Below are 18,661 nucleotides of genomic sequence, written 5' to 3' on the forward strand. Positions count from 1 at the left end.
CCCTCAGCACCCCCTGAATGTCTGCCTGCTGAGGTGGAAAAAAGTGCTAGTCCTTCTCATTGCAATTCAGCTGGGAGCAGCTACTTCAACATATTGAGGTTTACTTACCTGTTTTCAAAACCCAGTGCATTTCCTTATGGGTGTTTTTGTCGACAAAGTAGTGCATGCATTATTTAAACAAAGTTATAAATCACCTTCTACTTGTCTCTGGAGCACTCAGGCCAGTCTCTTTCTGTAACCCAATGCAATGGGTAACAGCTACTGATCCAGTGTGTCTGAGAAGATAAGCCATGACAAGCTAGTTTGCATTCTGCTTAATCTTTAATATCTGCACACTGCTCAGAGGTGAAAACAGAACTTAAAGATTACTGGGGCTAGCATTTAAACACATAAATAGAGGGGCAAGTAGTCCCTGCCTTAATTTTTGGCCACGCTAAATGTCAATCTACCCCTATAAATGATTAGTTTGTAGAATTAGTGGGCTCCAGTATCTCAGACAATGATTACCTCTGACTAGTAATAAAATTCCCCTAATATGACAAAAGGAAGTCATATGAAGATGATGTAAGATGAATGTCAATCACACGTTCATAATCAGATGATCTCTATAAGCTTATCTGGGACATCATCATCATCACTACCAAGCTGAGGAAGAACCGTCATGCAGAATTATCACACGACGAAGTCTAGTTTTTTCAAGGAGTGCTTCTCTAGGCACAAGACAACAGATGCCAGTTTGACCAAAAGATTTTTCATTGGTAGCCTGTAATGACAACCCAAGCAGCGTATACGTGCTGGCAAAAACTTTTCTAAGTAAGCACAATTTGTTATGCAAGCTTCAGAGTGTTCAAATTAGTAAGAAGAAACCCCAAATCCAGGAAGACAGGTTGAAGTTTACAATGTGAGTATCACAGCAGCTTATCTAAATTGCTTCTCCACAGTAATAATGTCTTCTGTACCAGTCCCCACGCACAGAGGAGTTAAATCAAAGAATAAACTCCCAGCTGGTTTCAGTCAGCAGCATGCTAGAGATTTTTACTGGAAACCAAGTCTTCCTCCCTTTCTCCAAATTTATTCTTCCTAAGTTTAGATCATGAGGTCATTAACATTTTTTCCTTAAACATTTACTTAGACTATTTCCCTGTAAGCCAAAATCTGTTTTACAAGTTCAGCTTAAACGATTCCAGGAGAAAAGAATGTATGGTAAGGAAGAATAGTACTGAACCAGATACACGGGACAAACTGGCAGGGTCCTCTTGAGCTGGGAGCCATGGAGAGATGGCATCCACAGGGGCAGGAACTGCAGCAGTGAAAGACATTGAGTTTTGAATTTCCATCAATTTCAGGAGCAACTGTCAGCATTTTGAGGCTCAGAAAACAAGATATTTGGGTTATTTTGTTGGCTGTAAGATTTTCATAAGCCTGAATCTAACGTTCTCTTCTCTCCGATCCCAATCGTGCCTTTCACAGCACAAGGCTCTCTGTGACCTGGCTGCCCACAGAGCAGCATCACAGGGCTGGTGGTGCCAGCTCAGGTCATCTGAGGACCTTGTCCAAGGTGTCCAGCTGCCTTCAGCAATTTGCAATGCTCAAGGTTCTGGCAGGGCTTTCTTTATTTAATGGTGAATCCAGTTGTACGTCAGTCTCAGCTTTATTTCAGCAGATTGTGAAACCTGAAAGATCTAGGAATAGTCAGATTTTGAGAGACCATGAAATAACAAGGAACGGTGGAAAAATGACAGCTTTGTAAAATGGAAATCCCATATGTGTGTTTGTGGAGTGGTGAAGGCAGCTGTAAAAATAACCCATTTTGCATTCATCCTTCAGATTTCTTTGCTTCGTTTCCAGCAATTTCACAAAGATTGTCTTAGCCCACCATTGCATATGCACACATTGAAATCCACTGATTAGATTTTGTGGATGATCATATTTGAGTTCCATCAATTTTTTTTTAATATTCTTTTAATGCAGATGCAAAAATTAACATAATGGGGCCCAGACATTCATACTTGAATGTGAACTTGACAGGACAGATTCTTTCTCATGGTAACCCTCACTCACCACTGCAGGAGAGACATGCGATTCCCTTGCCTCTTCCCCAGGGATACAGCACAGCTTTTCACCCTTTGTGTTCTGCTCAGGTGGCAAAACATCTGTACCAGTTAAGTTCAGAAAAATACCTGAATCCATCATCAGCTCTGAGTTACTTTCTCAGACTTCTTGTCTTTATCATCACTACTAGAAAACATACAATGATTTGAAACGGCATTGTCTCCAGAAACAACTCATTTCCTCACAGAAAGGACCAGTATCCCCCTGCTTCTTGTTTATTGGGCAAGGCTGATTTATACGCTTTATCTATCCAGCACATATTCATGTCATTAAGAAAACCAGTAGCAGGTGCACTGACATTTGGAGCTCAATGAACAGCTGGAAAGGCAGCTGGGGTTTCCCTGGTTTTGAAGAACAAGTGAAATCCCAGAGCAGAGGAAGCAGAAAACTGAGATTTATGTATTCTCCTCCAAAGAATTTATTTCAGCTCAGATGGGGATTTGAAGGAAAGGGGAAGACAATTCTGGTTATTTCTAATCTGAGGGATAAGAAATGGTCGATATAAGGTTTATTGCTCCTTAGTTTTAAACTGCAATATTGATACTTAGTGAGTTTGAGGAATAGCTTGTTGTTTCGTAGGTATGCTATTACATGTGGGTTAGCAGTTCATACACAAATAATATAATAAATAACTTGTTATCAGTTCAATAACAGTTTCTAGATCCACCATCAAACATTTGAATTTACGTGCTAGTTGAAACTATTCACATATAATTTAAGTGAATAATTCTGGGGTTCAGGGTGTTTTTCTCCACCTCAACTCACAGCTCCATGACTTCAGTGGAACGGTTCCCATAGGATAATTCAGCACAGGACAATTCAATCAACAATAGCAAGAAACTTTCATTATTTTTCTTAATCTGCAGGTCATATGACTATAGATTTTAAAGTCAGAATGTCCATGTATTTTTTCAGTTTGGCCACCTGCACAGAAATTCATGTATTGTCCCTTTCAACAGATCCAATGCATTGTGTTTCATTAATGCTTATTTTCTGAAAAGGAAGACAGTTTGAACTTGAAGACATCATGAGATGGAAACCTGCTAATTCTTTTGGTAGCATGTAGTAGGGCATTGCCGTTCCCCCAGATAAAAAGGCAAGGTAATTTCCAAGAGAGCTCCTAAATCTACATAGTATTAGTTGTTTAAACAAAGCACATGATATTGTTTCTACTCTCTGAATAGACATTTTATGAAACTAGTCAGTGACGATAGTTAATACCTGGACTGAATAATCTGAGCTGTCAATTGTGATAACGAAATAAAATTCATACTGCTCCCTGCTAGGTCTGTGGTTCAAACTGGAACTTTGATTCCTTTCTCACCATCCAGTGATTTTAGACACTCTTTGTGCCAGTTGAATTTACCCTGTTAAAAGTTCAGAGGAATGTAAGCATAGAAGGGAAAGAAGTGTTTGGCAGCTACTAGTCCTGCAGCCGATCCTCACCTCTAGCAGGAGCAATGACTACACTAATTGAGGTGGCCATCCACAGAAAAGGGCCCATGAGCTTGGTGGTTAGATCAAGGATGTGTAGGCATGAGGAAGGGCTTCTGCTTTTCCTAACTAGGGCTGACATCCATCCTTATGTCATCTGAAAAATGAAAAATCTCCTAAGAGCCGTTGGACCACACTTGCACTGGGAGTTTCTCACATGTAGGAGCGCTGATGGCATAGCAACTGCGATGGGGAGTGAGACAGCTAAAATCTACCACTCCTATTTTGGTTTGCTTTTTCCCTTCATTCATGACCAGACAGATCCCTGGCTTGGCTCACTGTGTGTCCACACAGAGCGGTGTCAGCACAAAGGGAGGGAGGGAGAGCCCAACTCGGAGGCAGTTGCGCCAGACTGCCCCTTGCAGCTGCAGCTGTGATTAGGTCAGTCTCAGCAAAACCCTAGCTACTCAGTCGCCTTTGCCTGCCAGGAAACCAAGGAAGCCTGACTGAAAAAGAAAGTACAACAAAATGTAAAAAGGCCATTCTTTACTAGTGGACACCTTTCCTCTGTGTTCAGTGTCTCAGCTCTGTGTAAATACATACCTGGGATGTGGGGCTTGAGCCCACCGCTTTGGGCTCTGTGATGCTGATATAAAAAGGGCAGCGAACTGAAGAGAGAGATTTAGTTTTGAAGGGCTTTCCTTTCAGAGCAGCAATAGCATGATGCATGGAGCTCTTGGAGCTGCTGCAGCAATGTCTTTTCTCGTGAAGCAGAGCTCTGATTTCCGCTGCTCTCACTCCGTTCTTCAAAAGGAGAGTCATCCACTTCACGCTGCTTCTAGGATCCTTCCCCATGGCTCAGCACACCAAAACACCAACAGCCGGCTGCATTTCTCCCCTCCCTCATTCCTTCCCTTTTCTGCTCCTTCCTGGGAGAAATGGAAGTAGATGGGATCATCATTATATCCCTTCACTTGTTCATTTGCAAGAAACATTTTCAAATGCGTTTAATGTGTTTAATTAAGATTGCTTTGTGTTTTCCCCTTGCATAAGTGCTGCAACACAGGCAGGGAAGGAGAGACGACCTTGCAATGAAGACAGGGATATAAAGCAGTGGTTCACTTCCCAACTTTGCCTGAAATTTCCTGTGTTACCAAAATTGCTTATTGTCTCTGTGTTAAACCTGTGGAACACGGTTGCATTTCCTTCCTTTATTGCTGCCCTTCGCTCATATAGTGTTCACCATAGCCTATCCCCAGTTCCTGGTAATATGGCAGCAAACTGAAGGATAACGATGTATTTCCCTTACTTCTTCCTTCCTTCAGTTTTTCTGTGTGCATTTTTTCTCTCTCTGTACCTTCTGCAGCAACTTTATTCCAGCAAGTCAAAGGCCTCTCTTGGCTGACTGAATCTTTTTTTGTGAGCAAGAGAAATTCCAGGCGGGGACCCCCTCCTTATGACCAAGGGAAGAGTAAATAACAAAGCATATGTTGCTCCAGGCTGGGAACAGGTGAAAATGCAGCATAATGGAAATTCCATCTGAGGGAATAAATTTTCAGACAATTTTAGTTGGTTGATGCTAGTCACATCTTTGAAACCATTTTACTTAAATCATAAAAGAAAAAAATATCCTCTGCCTCTCACAAACACAGGCTCAGCTGCACCATTTCCTTCTCCAGCAATATCCATTTCTGTAAACATAAGGGTCTTTTTGGTCCTTCTAATACACCTTTACATTTCTTACTCATGCCAAGTAGCTAGAAAGGCTATTACCACTCTAGTTTCTCTATAGAAACTTTGTTGCACATTAAACTAATCTAACACATCTCAAGACATTTATGAAGCACAGAAGTGTAGGTTTGAGACCTGGTTACCAGGCATATGGAGAAGGCTGAGGTGCTCAATGACTTTTTTGCCTCGGTCTTTACTGGCAAGTGCTCTAGCCACACCACCCAAGTAACAGAAGGCAAAGGCAGGGACTGGCAGAATGAAGAACTGCCCACTGCAGGAGAAGATCAGGTTTGAGACCATCTAAGGAACTTGAAGGTGTACAAATCCATGGGACCTGATGAGATGCAGCCATGGGTCCTGAAGGAACTGGCAGATGAAGTTGCTAAGCCACTATATCATATTTGAGAAGTTGTGGCAGTCTGGTGAAGTTCCCACTGACTGGAAAAGGGGAAACATAACCTCCATTTTCAAAAAGGGAAAAAAGTAAGACCTGGGGAACTAGGGGCCAGCCAGACTCACCTCTGTGCCCAGCAAGATCGTGAAGCAGATCCTCCTGGAAAGTCTGCTAAGGCACATGGAAAATAAGGAGGTGATCGGTGACAGTGAACATGGCTTCACTAAATGCAAACCATCTCTGACAAATTTGGTGGCCTTGTATGATAGGGTTACAGTGTTGGTGGATAAGGGAAGAGCAACAGTCATCCTCTGCCTGGACTTGTGCAAAGCGTTTGACACTGTCCCGCACGACATCCTTGTCTCTAAATTGGAGAGATGTGGATTTGATGCATGGACCCCTCAGTGGACAAGGAATTGGCTAGATGGCCGCAATCAAATAGTTGTGGTCAATGGCTCGATGTCCAAGTGGAGACCAGTGACGAGTGGTGTTCCTCAGGGGTTGGTATTTGGACCGGCACTGTTTGAAATCTTTGTCAGTGACATGGATAGTGGGTTTGAGTACACCCTCAGCAAGTTTGCTGATGGCACCAAGCTGTGTGGAGCAGTCAACACGCTGGAGGGAAAGGATGTCATCCAGAGGGACCTGGACAGGCTAAAGAGGTGGGCCCATGCGAACCTCATGAAGTTCAACAAGGTCAAGTACAAGGTCCTGCACGTAGGTTTGGGCGATCCCAAGCACAAATACTGGCTGGGCATATAGTGAATTGAAAGCAGCCCTGTGGAGAAGTACTTGGAGCTGTTGGTTGATGGAAAGCTCAACATAAGCCAGCAATGTGCGCTCACAGCCCAGAAACCCAACTGTATCCTGGGCTGCATCAAAAGAAGTGTGGCCAGCAGGTCAGGGGAGGTTATTCTCCCCCTCCATTCCACTCTCGTGAGACCCCATGTAGAGTGGTGCATCCAGCTCTGGGGCCCCCAACATAAGAAGGACATGGAGCCGTTGGGTCAAGTCCAGAGGAGGGCCACACGAAAATGATGAGAGGGCTGGACCACCTCTCCTATGAAGACAGGCTGAGAGAGTTGGGGTTGTTCAGCCTGGAGCAGAGAAGGTTCAGGGAGGCTTTATAGCAGCGTACCAATACCTGAAAGGGGCCTACAGGAAAGATGCGGAGGGACTCTTTATCAGGGAGTGTACTGACAGGATGAGGAGTAATGGTTTTAAACTGAAAGAGGGTAGATTTAGATTGGATATTATGAGATATATTGGATGGGACTTTGAGTAATCTAGTCTAGTGGGAGGTGCCCCTGCCCATGGCAGGGGGGTTGGAACTAGATGGTCTTTAAGGTCCCTTCCAACCTAAACCATTCTAAGATTCTATGATTCTGTGATTCAGGAATAAAGAGAGACCATTGCAGCTATTAATTTTAGTCTTAGGAGTTAAGAGAGCAAGGATATGGAGCTGAAAGTAAAAAGAGGCAAAATCTCTTGGTAGCTGCTTTTAAAAATATGCTAGTTCATGTTGGTTTGTAATTAAAATGTCTTCTCCTTCACACTGCTGTGTTCTCCTAAGGGGGACTGGGATTTAATATCCCAATAATGGAGATTTAAATGTATTAAAGTTGGAATGCACAAGATTTTGCATTGCCCATGTTGTCATGGGAGCCACTTGTGTGAGTAACTGCAATTCCAGACACAAGCTTCAGAAGCCAGCTTATAGCACTGCAGTGTTTTTTCCTTGCCTTTCTAGGTTTTTGTGTTTCCCTTATTTTACTCCTCTTATTCTTTCTCCAGCTTCCCTCTCTTTCCATTTCTCCTGTGCTAGGGCAAAGTGTTCAGTCATTTCTAATATAGCAGTTTTGATACAGAAAAGCAAAAAGTGAGGAAGCATAGAGGAGCTATGCCTGAGTGCACTCCATTACAGGGCTGGCCAGACAAAGCTCAGGTTCTGTCCCGGCAGTGACTGCAAGCCCAGGGCAGTATAAACACCTTGCAATTGGTGAACACGCATCCTTCCAGGGATGAGGTAAGTGCAGGACAAGAAGTAAAGAAATATGGGATTACTATTCATGAAACCTGTTCATCGCTTATTAACACTGCACTTTTTGTGATTTATGTTACTACTTGCACTGCCCACCACACACCTCTCAGAGGTCAACAGCATTTCACCATAGAGGAAGCAATGCTTCTGGTACCAAGATCTGCTGCAGGCACAAAGCAGGCAGTTGCTCAGAGTAGCAAAATATTTAGTGACTTTGACTGACTGCAGGTTGGTAGGGACAGGTCTTTCACAGTTATCCTGAGGCAGTAAATTGGGGATAGTGAATTGTTACTCTAGCAGTGGAGCAACTCAGCATAAGGACCCATCAAAGACTCAACTGACAGAAATAAAACTCTTTATGTATAAAATATACTTCTGGTTTGATTATAAACCCTCATAAGCAAGGTGATCAAAGAAGAACATGAAACAAAAAGCCTTTATCAAGGGTACGCAAACTTTGACACTCATGTCCTCTTCTCTTCTGCAGTGCATGGTCAAGGCGACATGTAGAGTCTGAGTTCAAAACGATGCTTCCCATACACTATTAAAGTAAATCCTGTTGTGAGCATTTCAGGTATTTGCCCTAGGATCCAAAGCAACAATGACTTATAGGAGCAGCAGTCTCTGCAACGAAATAGGTTCAGCCAGCCTAAATCACTCCTAATTTTTGCATGGCATTATAACGGCTGCTGCGTCTGCCTATAGAATCACCTTGTGGACAGTGCTGAGTTCATTTGTTTGGCAAATTCGTCAAATTCATTTGCTTGAATTCATCTTGAAGAATCATCTTCATCTTTCAAAGAAGTCAGTGATAGTGAGAAAAATATGTTACCAGGTTATCAACAAAGGTCTTCTCTTGACAGGAGCCTCTGGGTATGCTGAGATCCATTTAGTGCAAATTCCAGGCAGGCTGGAGAAAAATGTCATGACACATGGAAAATTTCCAGCAAGCTTAAAAGGGTTATGCGCTTGGCCCAGGAGATGGCCTTCTTGACTGTTGGAGAAACTGACATAAAAAAAAAAGGCTGAACATGCCCACGGATTTTTTTAATTTGCTTTTCTAGCCCTGTGATGTTTAGGCTAGGGAAAAACTCACACCACTCGAGTACAATTCAAATGCTCTGTTTCTCTGGGCTTGTTACAGGACAGAAAAAAAACAACACTAGCCAATGAATTTATAAAAAAATGCTTTACATAATTTACCATGCCTTCATGAACAATAACCTATAAAGCTTCACATGTTCCTTTCCTTTCATTTCGGGGGCAGTATGCATATTTGTTTCCATGCACAAATGCACCCACAGCACTGAACAACTGAACAATATTTTTATTCCCTGCTTTACCAATAAGATAAAGCCAAATAGGGAGAAATTGCTGTCATCATAATTTGGGATGCATTAACTTCTTTCTTTTGAGTTCTAGGAGTCCTGACTTCAAAAGCTTTGAGCAGGAAAGGGCAACTTTTGCTGTGAAGGATCAAGCTGGATGTACTGCTGATCTTGTAGCAGTTTCTCACTACTAAGGGGAGAGAGTTGGTGTCTGTGAGCTTGCAGTAAAAAGACAGTTGCAGTGGTTTGAGAGGGTATGGTTTTGCAGAGCCCTATTAATCCCTGTTACAACTGCTGGTGAACACAAAAAAAAAGGAGTTTCAGAGATCGCTTTTCCTTTTTATGTCCATCACTGAACAGGAACTGCTGCTGCCTGTGCAACCGTTCCCTGCCTTACACTCCCAGAAATAGGGGCCTGGTCCCAGGAAGCCAGCGATGCCCAAAGAAATTATTTTCCTGAGTTTCTTTAGAGTCAGGCCCTAGTAATCTAAGACAGGAGGACGTAACTGGCAGCCTGCTGACTGAATTTGGCTTACAGGACAACTCCTGCTGGGCCACTGCTTTTTCCCTATGCTGACAGGCGCTTTGCTTTGCCAGCAGGGAGTCAGGAGTTTTGGCCCACAAGTCCTTCTTGTTCCTCTGCTCCTCCTGTCCTTCGTGAAAGGGGTCCCACTGAAGCAATGAGATAGGTCTTTTTCATGCCCCTGGAGTCAATCAAAATAATTCCTACTGAGTTATGACCCCAGTTAAACTGTGTTCATGTCCTGGAGCCCCAGGAAGCTGTACGTGCTTTGGAGTGATGGGCCTGATTCATGCTTTTGGCTTCATATCTTCATAGGAGAAGAAAAGGGCATTGATGATGCACAAATAATTGAGCACTCCTGCAGCTATGCTCTGTACTTATTGAGCAAACACATCACAGGCAGCAATTGGGAAATCATGAGCAGGAGTGTGAACTGGAAAGCAAAACCAAACATCTGTATCCTCACCAGTGAAACTGCATGGAAAACCTGCGAAAGGATCACAAATGTTTATCACGTGGCTAGTGAGGTCCTCCAGAAAATTCTGGCACAATTCTTAAGAAAGATGAAAGCATCTTTAAAATTAATCTGTTGTGAGCCTCAGATGGGATGGTACATTTAAACTGTAAAGAAATTTCTAAGCTGTAATGAGCTAAATAGTTAGAAGCAGGCCAACCAGTTGGCAAACACTGCTGCATCTTTTGTTTAAAACTCAGAGTAGTCCTTAAGGAGAATCAGAGTTGAGTCAACAGAGCCATAGGAGACTGGACAGACTCCTGCAGTGAGCGGTGCAGAGAACAGGGACTCCTGCACTACGTTTTGATGGGCGCTTTTAGCCACCCTTAGGACTAGACTTGTTGGCTGCCCACCATCTTCAGGCACAAGCAGTAGTGCACTCCAGGGCACAGAATAAGGCTGTTCAGGGTCAGGTAGGTGGGCTGGGAGCAGGTGGCTCAGCTCAGGCGCACTTCTCCCATCCACCTCCAGCCCTGAGGCTTCAGTGGGCAGCGAGGGAGGTCAGATCAGGGAGCGCTCCTAAAGCCCCTCTGAAGAAGGGATTTGGAAGATGGTGAGTCTGGTAGTACACAGATATATAACAGAAAACGTTTTCAGTAAGGATAATCAAAACCTTATTTTTCATACTTCACCTCTAAGCTTTTTGTTATGTGACTGTTCGGGCCTTAGGACAGAAGCATCCACATCTCCATTGGAGATGTCTTGACACATTTGTAAGAGAAGTAAAACCAATAAATGAATAGGAGTCTCTCCACCGACTTCAGAGATCACTGGATTGGGCTTTCTCTGTCAATACTGATTAGGGATCTTTGCTCCTCATTCACGGCCACTGCCATTGAAATGAATTGGCTGCAATATTACCATAAAATGATGCACATTGCTCTGCATCTTCCCATGAAATCATTGTTTGTTAGCTTTACAGAGAACTCCCTTGGGGAAGAAAATAGTAATGAGATGGTAAGTCACAGTAATACTCCTCTGCTGTTCTTTGATACTGTCCAGCTAACACGTGTCAAAGATGTAAGTAAATGCAGGAAAAAGTAAAGTCAGCAGAAAATTTTCAAGTGGAATTTGCAATCACTAAATGCAGAAACTGGATGTAAATCTCTATCTCAGCTTTTGTGCTTAACTTACATGTGTGTTAAGTCAGTGTAATGAAAATCAGAGAGTGCTTGCTTCAAATGCTCATGTAGTCTCAGAGGAGCTCATGAATTCATAGAGAAGATGGTGGAGGGAGTGATGGTGGAAGAATTTGACTACTGTGCAGGAAGAGAGAGATAGGGAAGGACTGAAATAAAATGTGGATCAGGAAAATCAGATCACCATGACAAATACAAATGAGCTCTGAAATAGTTTCTGAGTTGAGTCTCTAAGAACTGTAACAAAGTTTGATACGTTTTGGGAACAAGGTAATGAGATCAGGGAATCGGTGCTAGCCTGGTCCCTACAGAGCATGGCACACTTCTGATACGCATACAAAGTCTTTTCTCACAATATAGCAGCTCAGACTCTTGTCCCTTTGAATCTCTTAATCTAATCCCTGTCATCCTGTGAAGAGCTGGGTAGAAAACCCCACCTCCTTTCTGAGATGTTACCTGTGATTCAACAAGTGGCTCAGTACTAAATCGATAATACGGCATTCATTTTTGTGCAAGCCCTTCACTGCGGCTTTTCTGGGTGAGTGGTGATGAGCTGAATCTGATGACTCCTAACTCAGCTCCTTGGTTGGAATCTGCACTTGGCCCCAAAGATAAAAGCAATCAGTGTAATGACAATAAGCATGACAGCACCAAAGCAAGATGCCATAGACACCTTTTCCATGGCTCAGGGAATATTTCAGATGCAAACCATCTGCGTATGTAGAGGTACTCTGCACTATGAGGTTGTTTCTACTGAAAGGGCATCTAAAAAAGATAAAAATGAATTGTCATCATTATGGACTGGATTTCTGCCAGCTGCTTAGTAATTAGAGTTTTAATTTCCCAGTAATAAAAGTTTTAATTACTCAGCAATTAGCGCTTGAAGTTTCAAGTGCTTCACATGCACTCCATTGCATTCTTGCATTGCCAAGAGGAGAAGATGGAATAGCTCCAGTGTGTCTCAGCAAAGCTCTGAGCAAGAGGGGTGAACATCAGTGACGGAGCAGCAGCAGAAAATCGGTATAGCTCCAGTTACCTGTGGTCATCCAGGCAAACACTCTTGCAGAGCAGAACCTGCAGGCAGTTTGTGACCAAACTCACCACCTCTTTGGCTGGGCCAGAAAAGATACTCGGGTGGTAAAGGCATCATGCTGGGAAAAGGTTACTGCAGAGACCAAGTCCTTTTCAACACCTCTGTTCTTTTACTTGGTGCATTCATTCCTTCAGGTTTTTAGTCACATACCTTGCAAGTACTATTTGGTTATTTAAACAAGTTTTAATCTAAACTTACACAGATCCAATAGGAAGCACCTAGCTCTGTAGCTGGCTTACCAAAATGCTTGAAACTCATCCCTGCAGTATGTATTTACTGTTTGTAGTATCCACGTGCAGGATGTTTATTGCAATTCAACAAACTATTTTACCTATACTTTATTCCCCAACTAATTTCCTAGCTAATAAAATACCCTTTGCTAGGTTAAGCATGAATTACTTCATACCTGGTATTATCCCAATTAATTTTCCTTATGCTAGATAGTAAAGGTCCTAATTAACACAATCTCTGAGGGCCTGGTTTCTTTCTCCTTGCATTACATGAACTTAAATATCATTAACAAGTGAAACTTTAACAAAGTCAACAGTTGGCAATGGCCCAGGAAACAGGACTGAATTTAGGTTACAGAGTCTATACCAGGTGGTGTTTTTTTTTTCCTTTTTTCCCTGGTTTCCAAATTTATCTATTGGTACATAAGTCCCAGGCTTGGATTATAAACCACTCTGTGTTAGACATTGTATAGATACAGGACAAACAGCTAACTTCTATCCCTAATAGATTATGGTCAAAGCAGTCATTTTAATTACAGTGAGAAGTCATACTGTACAGTAAAAATTTGCAACAATCTAGTGTTGAAAAGTGCTTTCTCTTTTCAGTGTTTGCCACCCTATGGAACCTCTCTTTTCCCATTATTATTTTCCAGCTATGCTTTTCCCAGCTGCTCAGCGATTCAAGAGGTCCTCAGCTGCCTTCCTTAACCCAGTGCTACAAAACTCGCTGGAAGATGTGGTCCTGCTTTATGAGGTTCAGTATATGGGAGCAGACGGTACCTTAAGCACTAAGCAAGACTGGGGTTACTATCCATACTGGGGCTATCCATTATCTGTCTTTTACTTATCCCAGCATTAAATCCATTGCTGACTATGTAATAGCTCACCAGAAGGGAGGGAACGGGCATATATATGACAAACTCAGCTCTTTCAGCACTTAAGCAGGCAGCAGTTGCTTGCAGTACCTCAAATGTGGGTTCTAGCTCATTGACAGGCAAAGTAAAAACCAGTGGCATTCCACTGAAAGCAACTTTCTTCCAGAACAGTTACATATTAACAACACAATGCATTTAAATTCTTCAGTCTAAGTCTCAGTCCCAAATTATTTGTTCAAATCATCAAAGCCATGAGTATCAGTCATTGAAAAGTAATCCCAAGTGCATGACTGTTTCAATTCAAAATGATTCAGGTCCCCTCTTTCACAGCAGCGGAGACTGCAGATGTAATGCACAGTCTGGAACAGAGCGAAATGGTTAGCTAAAGGAAAATGGCCCACATGAAGGAGGCGCACGGGTCAAATCTATCCCACAGCTTGAGAAACTGGGACTGGATGTCCAAACAGGGTAGATGGGCTGGGAAGCCACTGCAGGGCTCTCTTGTACAGAGCTAGGCCACCACTGCTATCCCTGGCAGGGTAAACGGCCTTTCCCGGCTGTGCTGTTGTCTCCACCTCTCTAATCCCCACACAGCACCTGCAGCAACCCATACTTGTTTTGGACAACAGAAGACTACCCGCTTTTTGCTTTGCCTCTCTCCTTTCCCCATAGCCTGTCTCTCATTTTCCCAGGTAGGTAACACAGGAGTGCAGCATTCACATACTTTCTGGTCTGCCCCACCTCTAGCCAGTGCAATGAGAGTTTTGTCTCCATTTGGCCTAAAGTAAAGACCTAAGAACATGTTGTTAATTCACATTTACTCTGCCTAGAGTCTCTTGGAGAAGATAAATAGCTTTCTGTGTTCTGATTTTGTGCCAGTTTCTTTTAGCTGAGCTTGACATTGACAAACATCAGAGGATCTCCATCAAAGATGAGGAGCTCGCTTCACTGAGGAAGGCTGCTGAGTTTGGCACCATCTGCAATGAGATTATCCCCAAGAGCATCACAGAGATCCGCAGGCTGAGTAGCAGGCTGTCTTCCTACCCAAGGGTCCTCAAGAAAGAAGACTTTGAAAGGACAGTGCTGACCATGGTCTACACGGCCTACAGGGCTGCTCAGTCCCAGGGGCACCAAAAAGACACTTGGGCTGAATCCTTTGTCAGTCTTTACAAAGCCCTGAAGCACGATTTGATGTTCCCATACAACAAAGAGCCGTCATAGTAGGAGATTTGATGCAACAGCAATTCAGCCACCTTTTCTGGTTGATAAGGGACACATGTAGCACGTCCTCCACTTTATTCTGTAAAGAGTTTAATAGCCCGCTTCACGAAAGATTATTTGTTTTCTAGCTCCCTCTTGTGGAATCCACTTTATAGTTCCGTGTTAAATGGGGAAAAGTATTATCTTCAGTCCTGGGAATCTGATTTTTGTGCTGGCTTGGAGGCATATTCTGTGACAGGCAAAGAAGGGAGTCTGGTGTACACCCCAGACAGACATGCCCTTGTTTCATCCTGTGGGTTTCCTGTAAGCAATACATAACTATACTATGCTTATGCTCACATACCTATGAGTATGTGCTGCAGAATGCTGCTTTCCTAGCTGGGAAATCAAATTCATATTTTGGCTGGCCAGTAAAAGAACATAAATAATAAAGAGATGCAAAGGCCCTCTGTAAAAGGAAGAGGTTTCATAACTGTCAGCCTTCAGAAATTATGCCAAATAGCATTCATTCCAAATATTCTTGTAAATAAGCACTGTCTGATTCACTTCATTTGGCTGAGCCAGTTTTTAATTGCAATAACATTTGCAGAAGACAAAGGGCATTGTGAACACCAGCAGTAAACAATGCCTGTGAACATATTCCCCGCTTACCAAAAGCCACCCTCCCAAACAGTCTGCAATGATTCTTTCATTATTTGCACTTGACTTTGCTTCTGCTCCTTGTTTTTTTGAAGGAAACATGGATTTTCCACAGCGGAGTCAAAGGCAAGACAAAGGGCCTGTTTAATTTAGCGATGACACATTTTTCCTGGTTCTATCACTTGAACGTAGGTCATCTAAACCCATGCTTCAGGATCCCCCTGAGGCAAAGGAGGAAGGTGCATTAAAACATACCTGGTGCTGAATTTAGCAGTGTGGCTTATTTTTGATGGTAAATTATATATTCACTTGTGTATATGTGTGCGTATGCTCGTGTGTGTGTGCAAATAAGTGCTGAGTACATGGAAGAATTCTAAATTGTTCAGTCAGGAAACAATTGCATCTGACCACTTAGCTCTTCACCAATCCAGTGGTGGGAATTATGAATTTGGGAGCAGTGCAAAAGCAGTACTAGTTTACCGGAATTTAGCTTTTTTTTTTGTGGAAATAGAGCAACTGATTGTTATAAACTGGCAAAAAATCATAGACAGAAAATGAACAGAAAAAGGAGATATATTTTGTCAAACAGACAACTAGCAATGAAAAATCCAAAATCTTCTAAAGTAAATCCCCTATTTTTTGTGAACAAGTTACATGAACTCTGTTTCTCTATTGATATTAGGGGTTCTTCTATTTCCAGAGCATAGGAAAAGAGCTGAACATTTATTTCATCCCTTTATACCAGCACTATCTATCTCTCTGTTTGCATATCTTTAGGAGACAGGCCCAAATCACAAATCCCCGAGGCTCTAAAAGAGAACTGAGGATTCCAGCCCCAGTTCTGAATCATCTTTAACTGCTTTTGCATCACTTGAGCAAAAGGAATGAATTCTTCTGTGCCCCTTAACGGGGATACTCCAAAGACTGGAGCTGAAAAAATCCATCCAGCACCAACTTGTTGCAGCAAACAGCAAATCATGCAAGCAGTCAGAGCTGGGTTTTGCAATCACCCGTGGGAATGTGGAACCACAGCAGCCTTAGGGGCAGGCTGGCAACGGCATAAGCAGCTGGAGAAAGGGCTTATAAAAGACAGAGTCAGTCCTGTTTCTCTCAGCAGTTTCTGTATGTGTATGCATGAGTGTGCACATTTGCATTTAGATGCCCATATGCATAGGTGCACTTTTATGCTTGGAGATCTTTGTTGGCTGTCTTCAAAGCCTGGCTGGTGTACTGCAACGGACTGTGAAAAACTCAACCACGAAGCTCTGAGCCACAAGTATCTCCATCTCCTCTACTTGCACACACAGCTTAGTGTCCACAAAGCAGCCTTGCACTAACAGTCCACGTACCCTTTAAGCCTTCAGCATAAACACTGACGACCTGTTTGTGTTTTCTTCCCACACCATGCATTATAAACACATGGGGGGGAAATGCCATGAAGCGCGCTCCTGCCTTTCCAGTTCTGCTTCTTCTTGGCTCCCTGAAGCACCACTTGCTGGAAGAGCCTGCAACCAAGGCAACTCATAAATCCCTTACAGGCAGTGACTCCAAGTTTGCAAAGATAACAAGAACCCCACAGAAAGTATTAATTAGTTGTAGTCACCATCCAGAGAAATACCTCCCAGCCGCTCTCCTCACCCCACAAAAGGACTGTCCAGCAGTCAGAATTTACTCATCAGCAAGGATCCCACGGAAAAGAATTACAGACAGTTTTGAATATCCAGTCGTTCCCTATGGCATAGATACCTTCCTATACCTTACAAATTGATAATTGAAGCCTTTACTTCCCCAAAAGAAAATCAAGTCTTTTTGAGTTTCTTTCCCTCCTCCCATTACTATGTGTAGTGTAGGAAAAGAGATTTATTCCTTGGGAATGTGCTTGGACTGCCTGGGTTAATTTAACAGAGACTGTCAATGTCATAATAAAAATATTCTACATAAAACTAGTTGCAGGGTATTGATTTCAGCAGCAGCAGATTTACTATTTAGCAACTTGCAGCACGGGTAATTCATTATCTCACTTTGCAAAGCTCTTCATGGGAGCAACAGTACAGGACAGAAGGGGGAACAGCCCTTCCCTCTAACAGGCAGGAGGAGGTAATAAATAGGAATGAGAGTGCCTCCTTTTTCCAGAGTTCAAGTGGGAAGGAGCACTCTGCATCAGGGCAACTATTTGGACTTAGGGCAGCTTCCCTCCTTCAGTATCATTTAAGATGCAGGCGTAGGTTGCCTGCTCCCAAAGGAGGGAGACAGGAAAGACTGTTAGCTCTCCCTAGCTCAGTTTGCATCTCACTACTTCAGACCAAGTCATGTTTGTAGACAGTTCTTCTTTCATGGGGTAAAGAGCCATTGCCTCTAAATGGCACCTTTTATCTACCATTTGACCTTACGGATCATTAAAAAAGTGGAAAAAAAATTGATTTTTTTTTCATTTAAAATAAAACATTTTAATTTTTTTTTTAGCATTTTAGACATTCTTTTAGTTTCTCTGACACAACTGACAAAACAGATATAAATTCACTGGCTGTATTGGACAAATCTTCTCATAAACTACATGTTTGCTTCCAGAACTAATTGCTAAGCTTGCCTGAAGGGTCTCGAGATGCTATTTTTTGATGGAAGTTTCAAGGTATAGAAACTTTGCACAGTCTTTAGATACAATTACTAATTTTAGGAAGAGTTCATGGTGCACGTCAAATTCCTCTGCACAGCTGCCTTTGCCAGTTCTTCAGGACTCAGTGTCCCACAAGCATCCCAGTTCAGTCTGGGAAGGTTAGTTTGTGTCTGACTAGCAGAGTGTGGGGAGATGATAGACAAGAAAGGTTTGGGAGCATGGAAAACCCTAAATGTGTGGCTTCCTATGAGATACAGGCCAAATGGATGTCTATGTACAGGTCATGCATGCAACCACCCAGCGGATTCAGTCCTAAATCTCCAGTATTTTCTGCCCCACTAAGAGCATTAATAATGGCAGAGTTGTAGAAACGTTTCTCCCTTAGAAGACTAGAGTGAAAGCCTTAAAATTCTCAATTTGAGTCTGAATCCTACTGTTACTGAGGCCACAAGAAGCAGTACTGAGATCAGCCCATGCCTTCTAAGTGATGTTCATGGATCAGGATGGAAGAAACACCAAAGACAAAAGATACTGTCTAGAAAACAATGATTATTTATTTATCATCAGTACTTGGACCCTGAAACAATAACAGACTGTTCAGCAACTAAAAAAGGTCTTTTTGTCCATTTGTGTGCATGTCAGAAAGAGAAGGCTGCTGATTTTCTCAAATGTTCTGACTGGGTTTTGGATAATGGGTGGAGCAACTATGACCTTCCACAGTCCTCATTGGTGAATTAGAGTTGCATGAAGCTTTTTAACAAGTTTTTATCTTG

At 42.7% G+C, this 18,661-nt stretch overlaps 1 protein-coding gene across 1 annotated transcript in view; it reads left to right on the top strand.

Annotated features, from left to right (window-relative positions):
* The window catches only part of FAM180A (family with sequence similarity 180, member A), a 26,328-nt gene extending 11,618 nt beyond the window's left edge, over positions 1–14,710 (top strand). Inside the window, exons 2-3 of the mRNA XM_009887063.1 lie at positions 13,193–13,293; positions 14,294–14,710. Of these exons, the coding sequence (XP_009885365.1) occupies positions 13,193–13,293; positions 14,294–14,635 (443 nt within the window). The 3' untranslated portion in view covers positions 14,636–14,710. The remainder of the gene's footprint in view (positions 1–13,192; positions 13,294–14,293) is intronic.
* Positions 14,711–18,661: the final 3,951 nt, after the last annotated feature.

Source organism: Charadrius vociferus, unplaced genomic scaffold (assembly GCF_000708025.1).
Source record: "Charadrius vociferus isolate BGI_N301 unplaced genomic scaffold, ASM70802v2 scaffold756, whole genome shotgun sequence".
NCBI classification, from domain to species: domain Eukaryota; kingdom Metazoa; phylum Chordata; class Aves; order Charadriiformes; family Charadriidae; genus Charadrius; species Charadrius vociferus.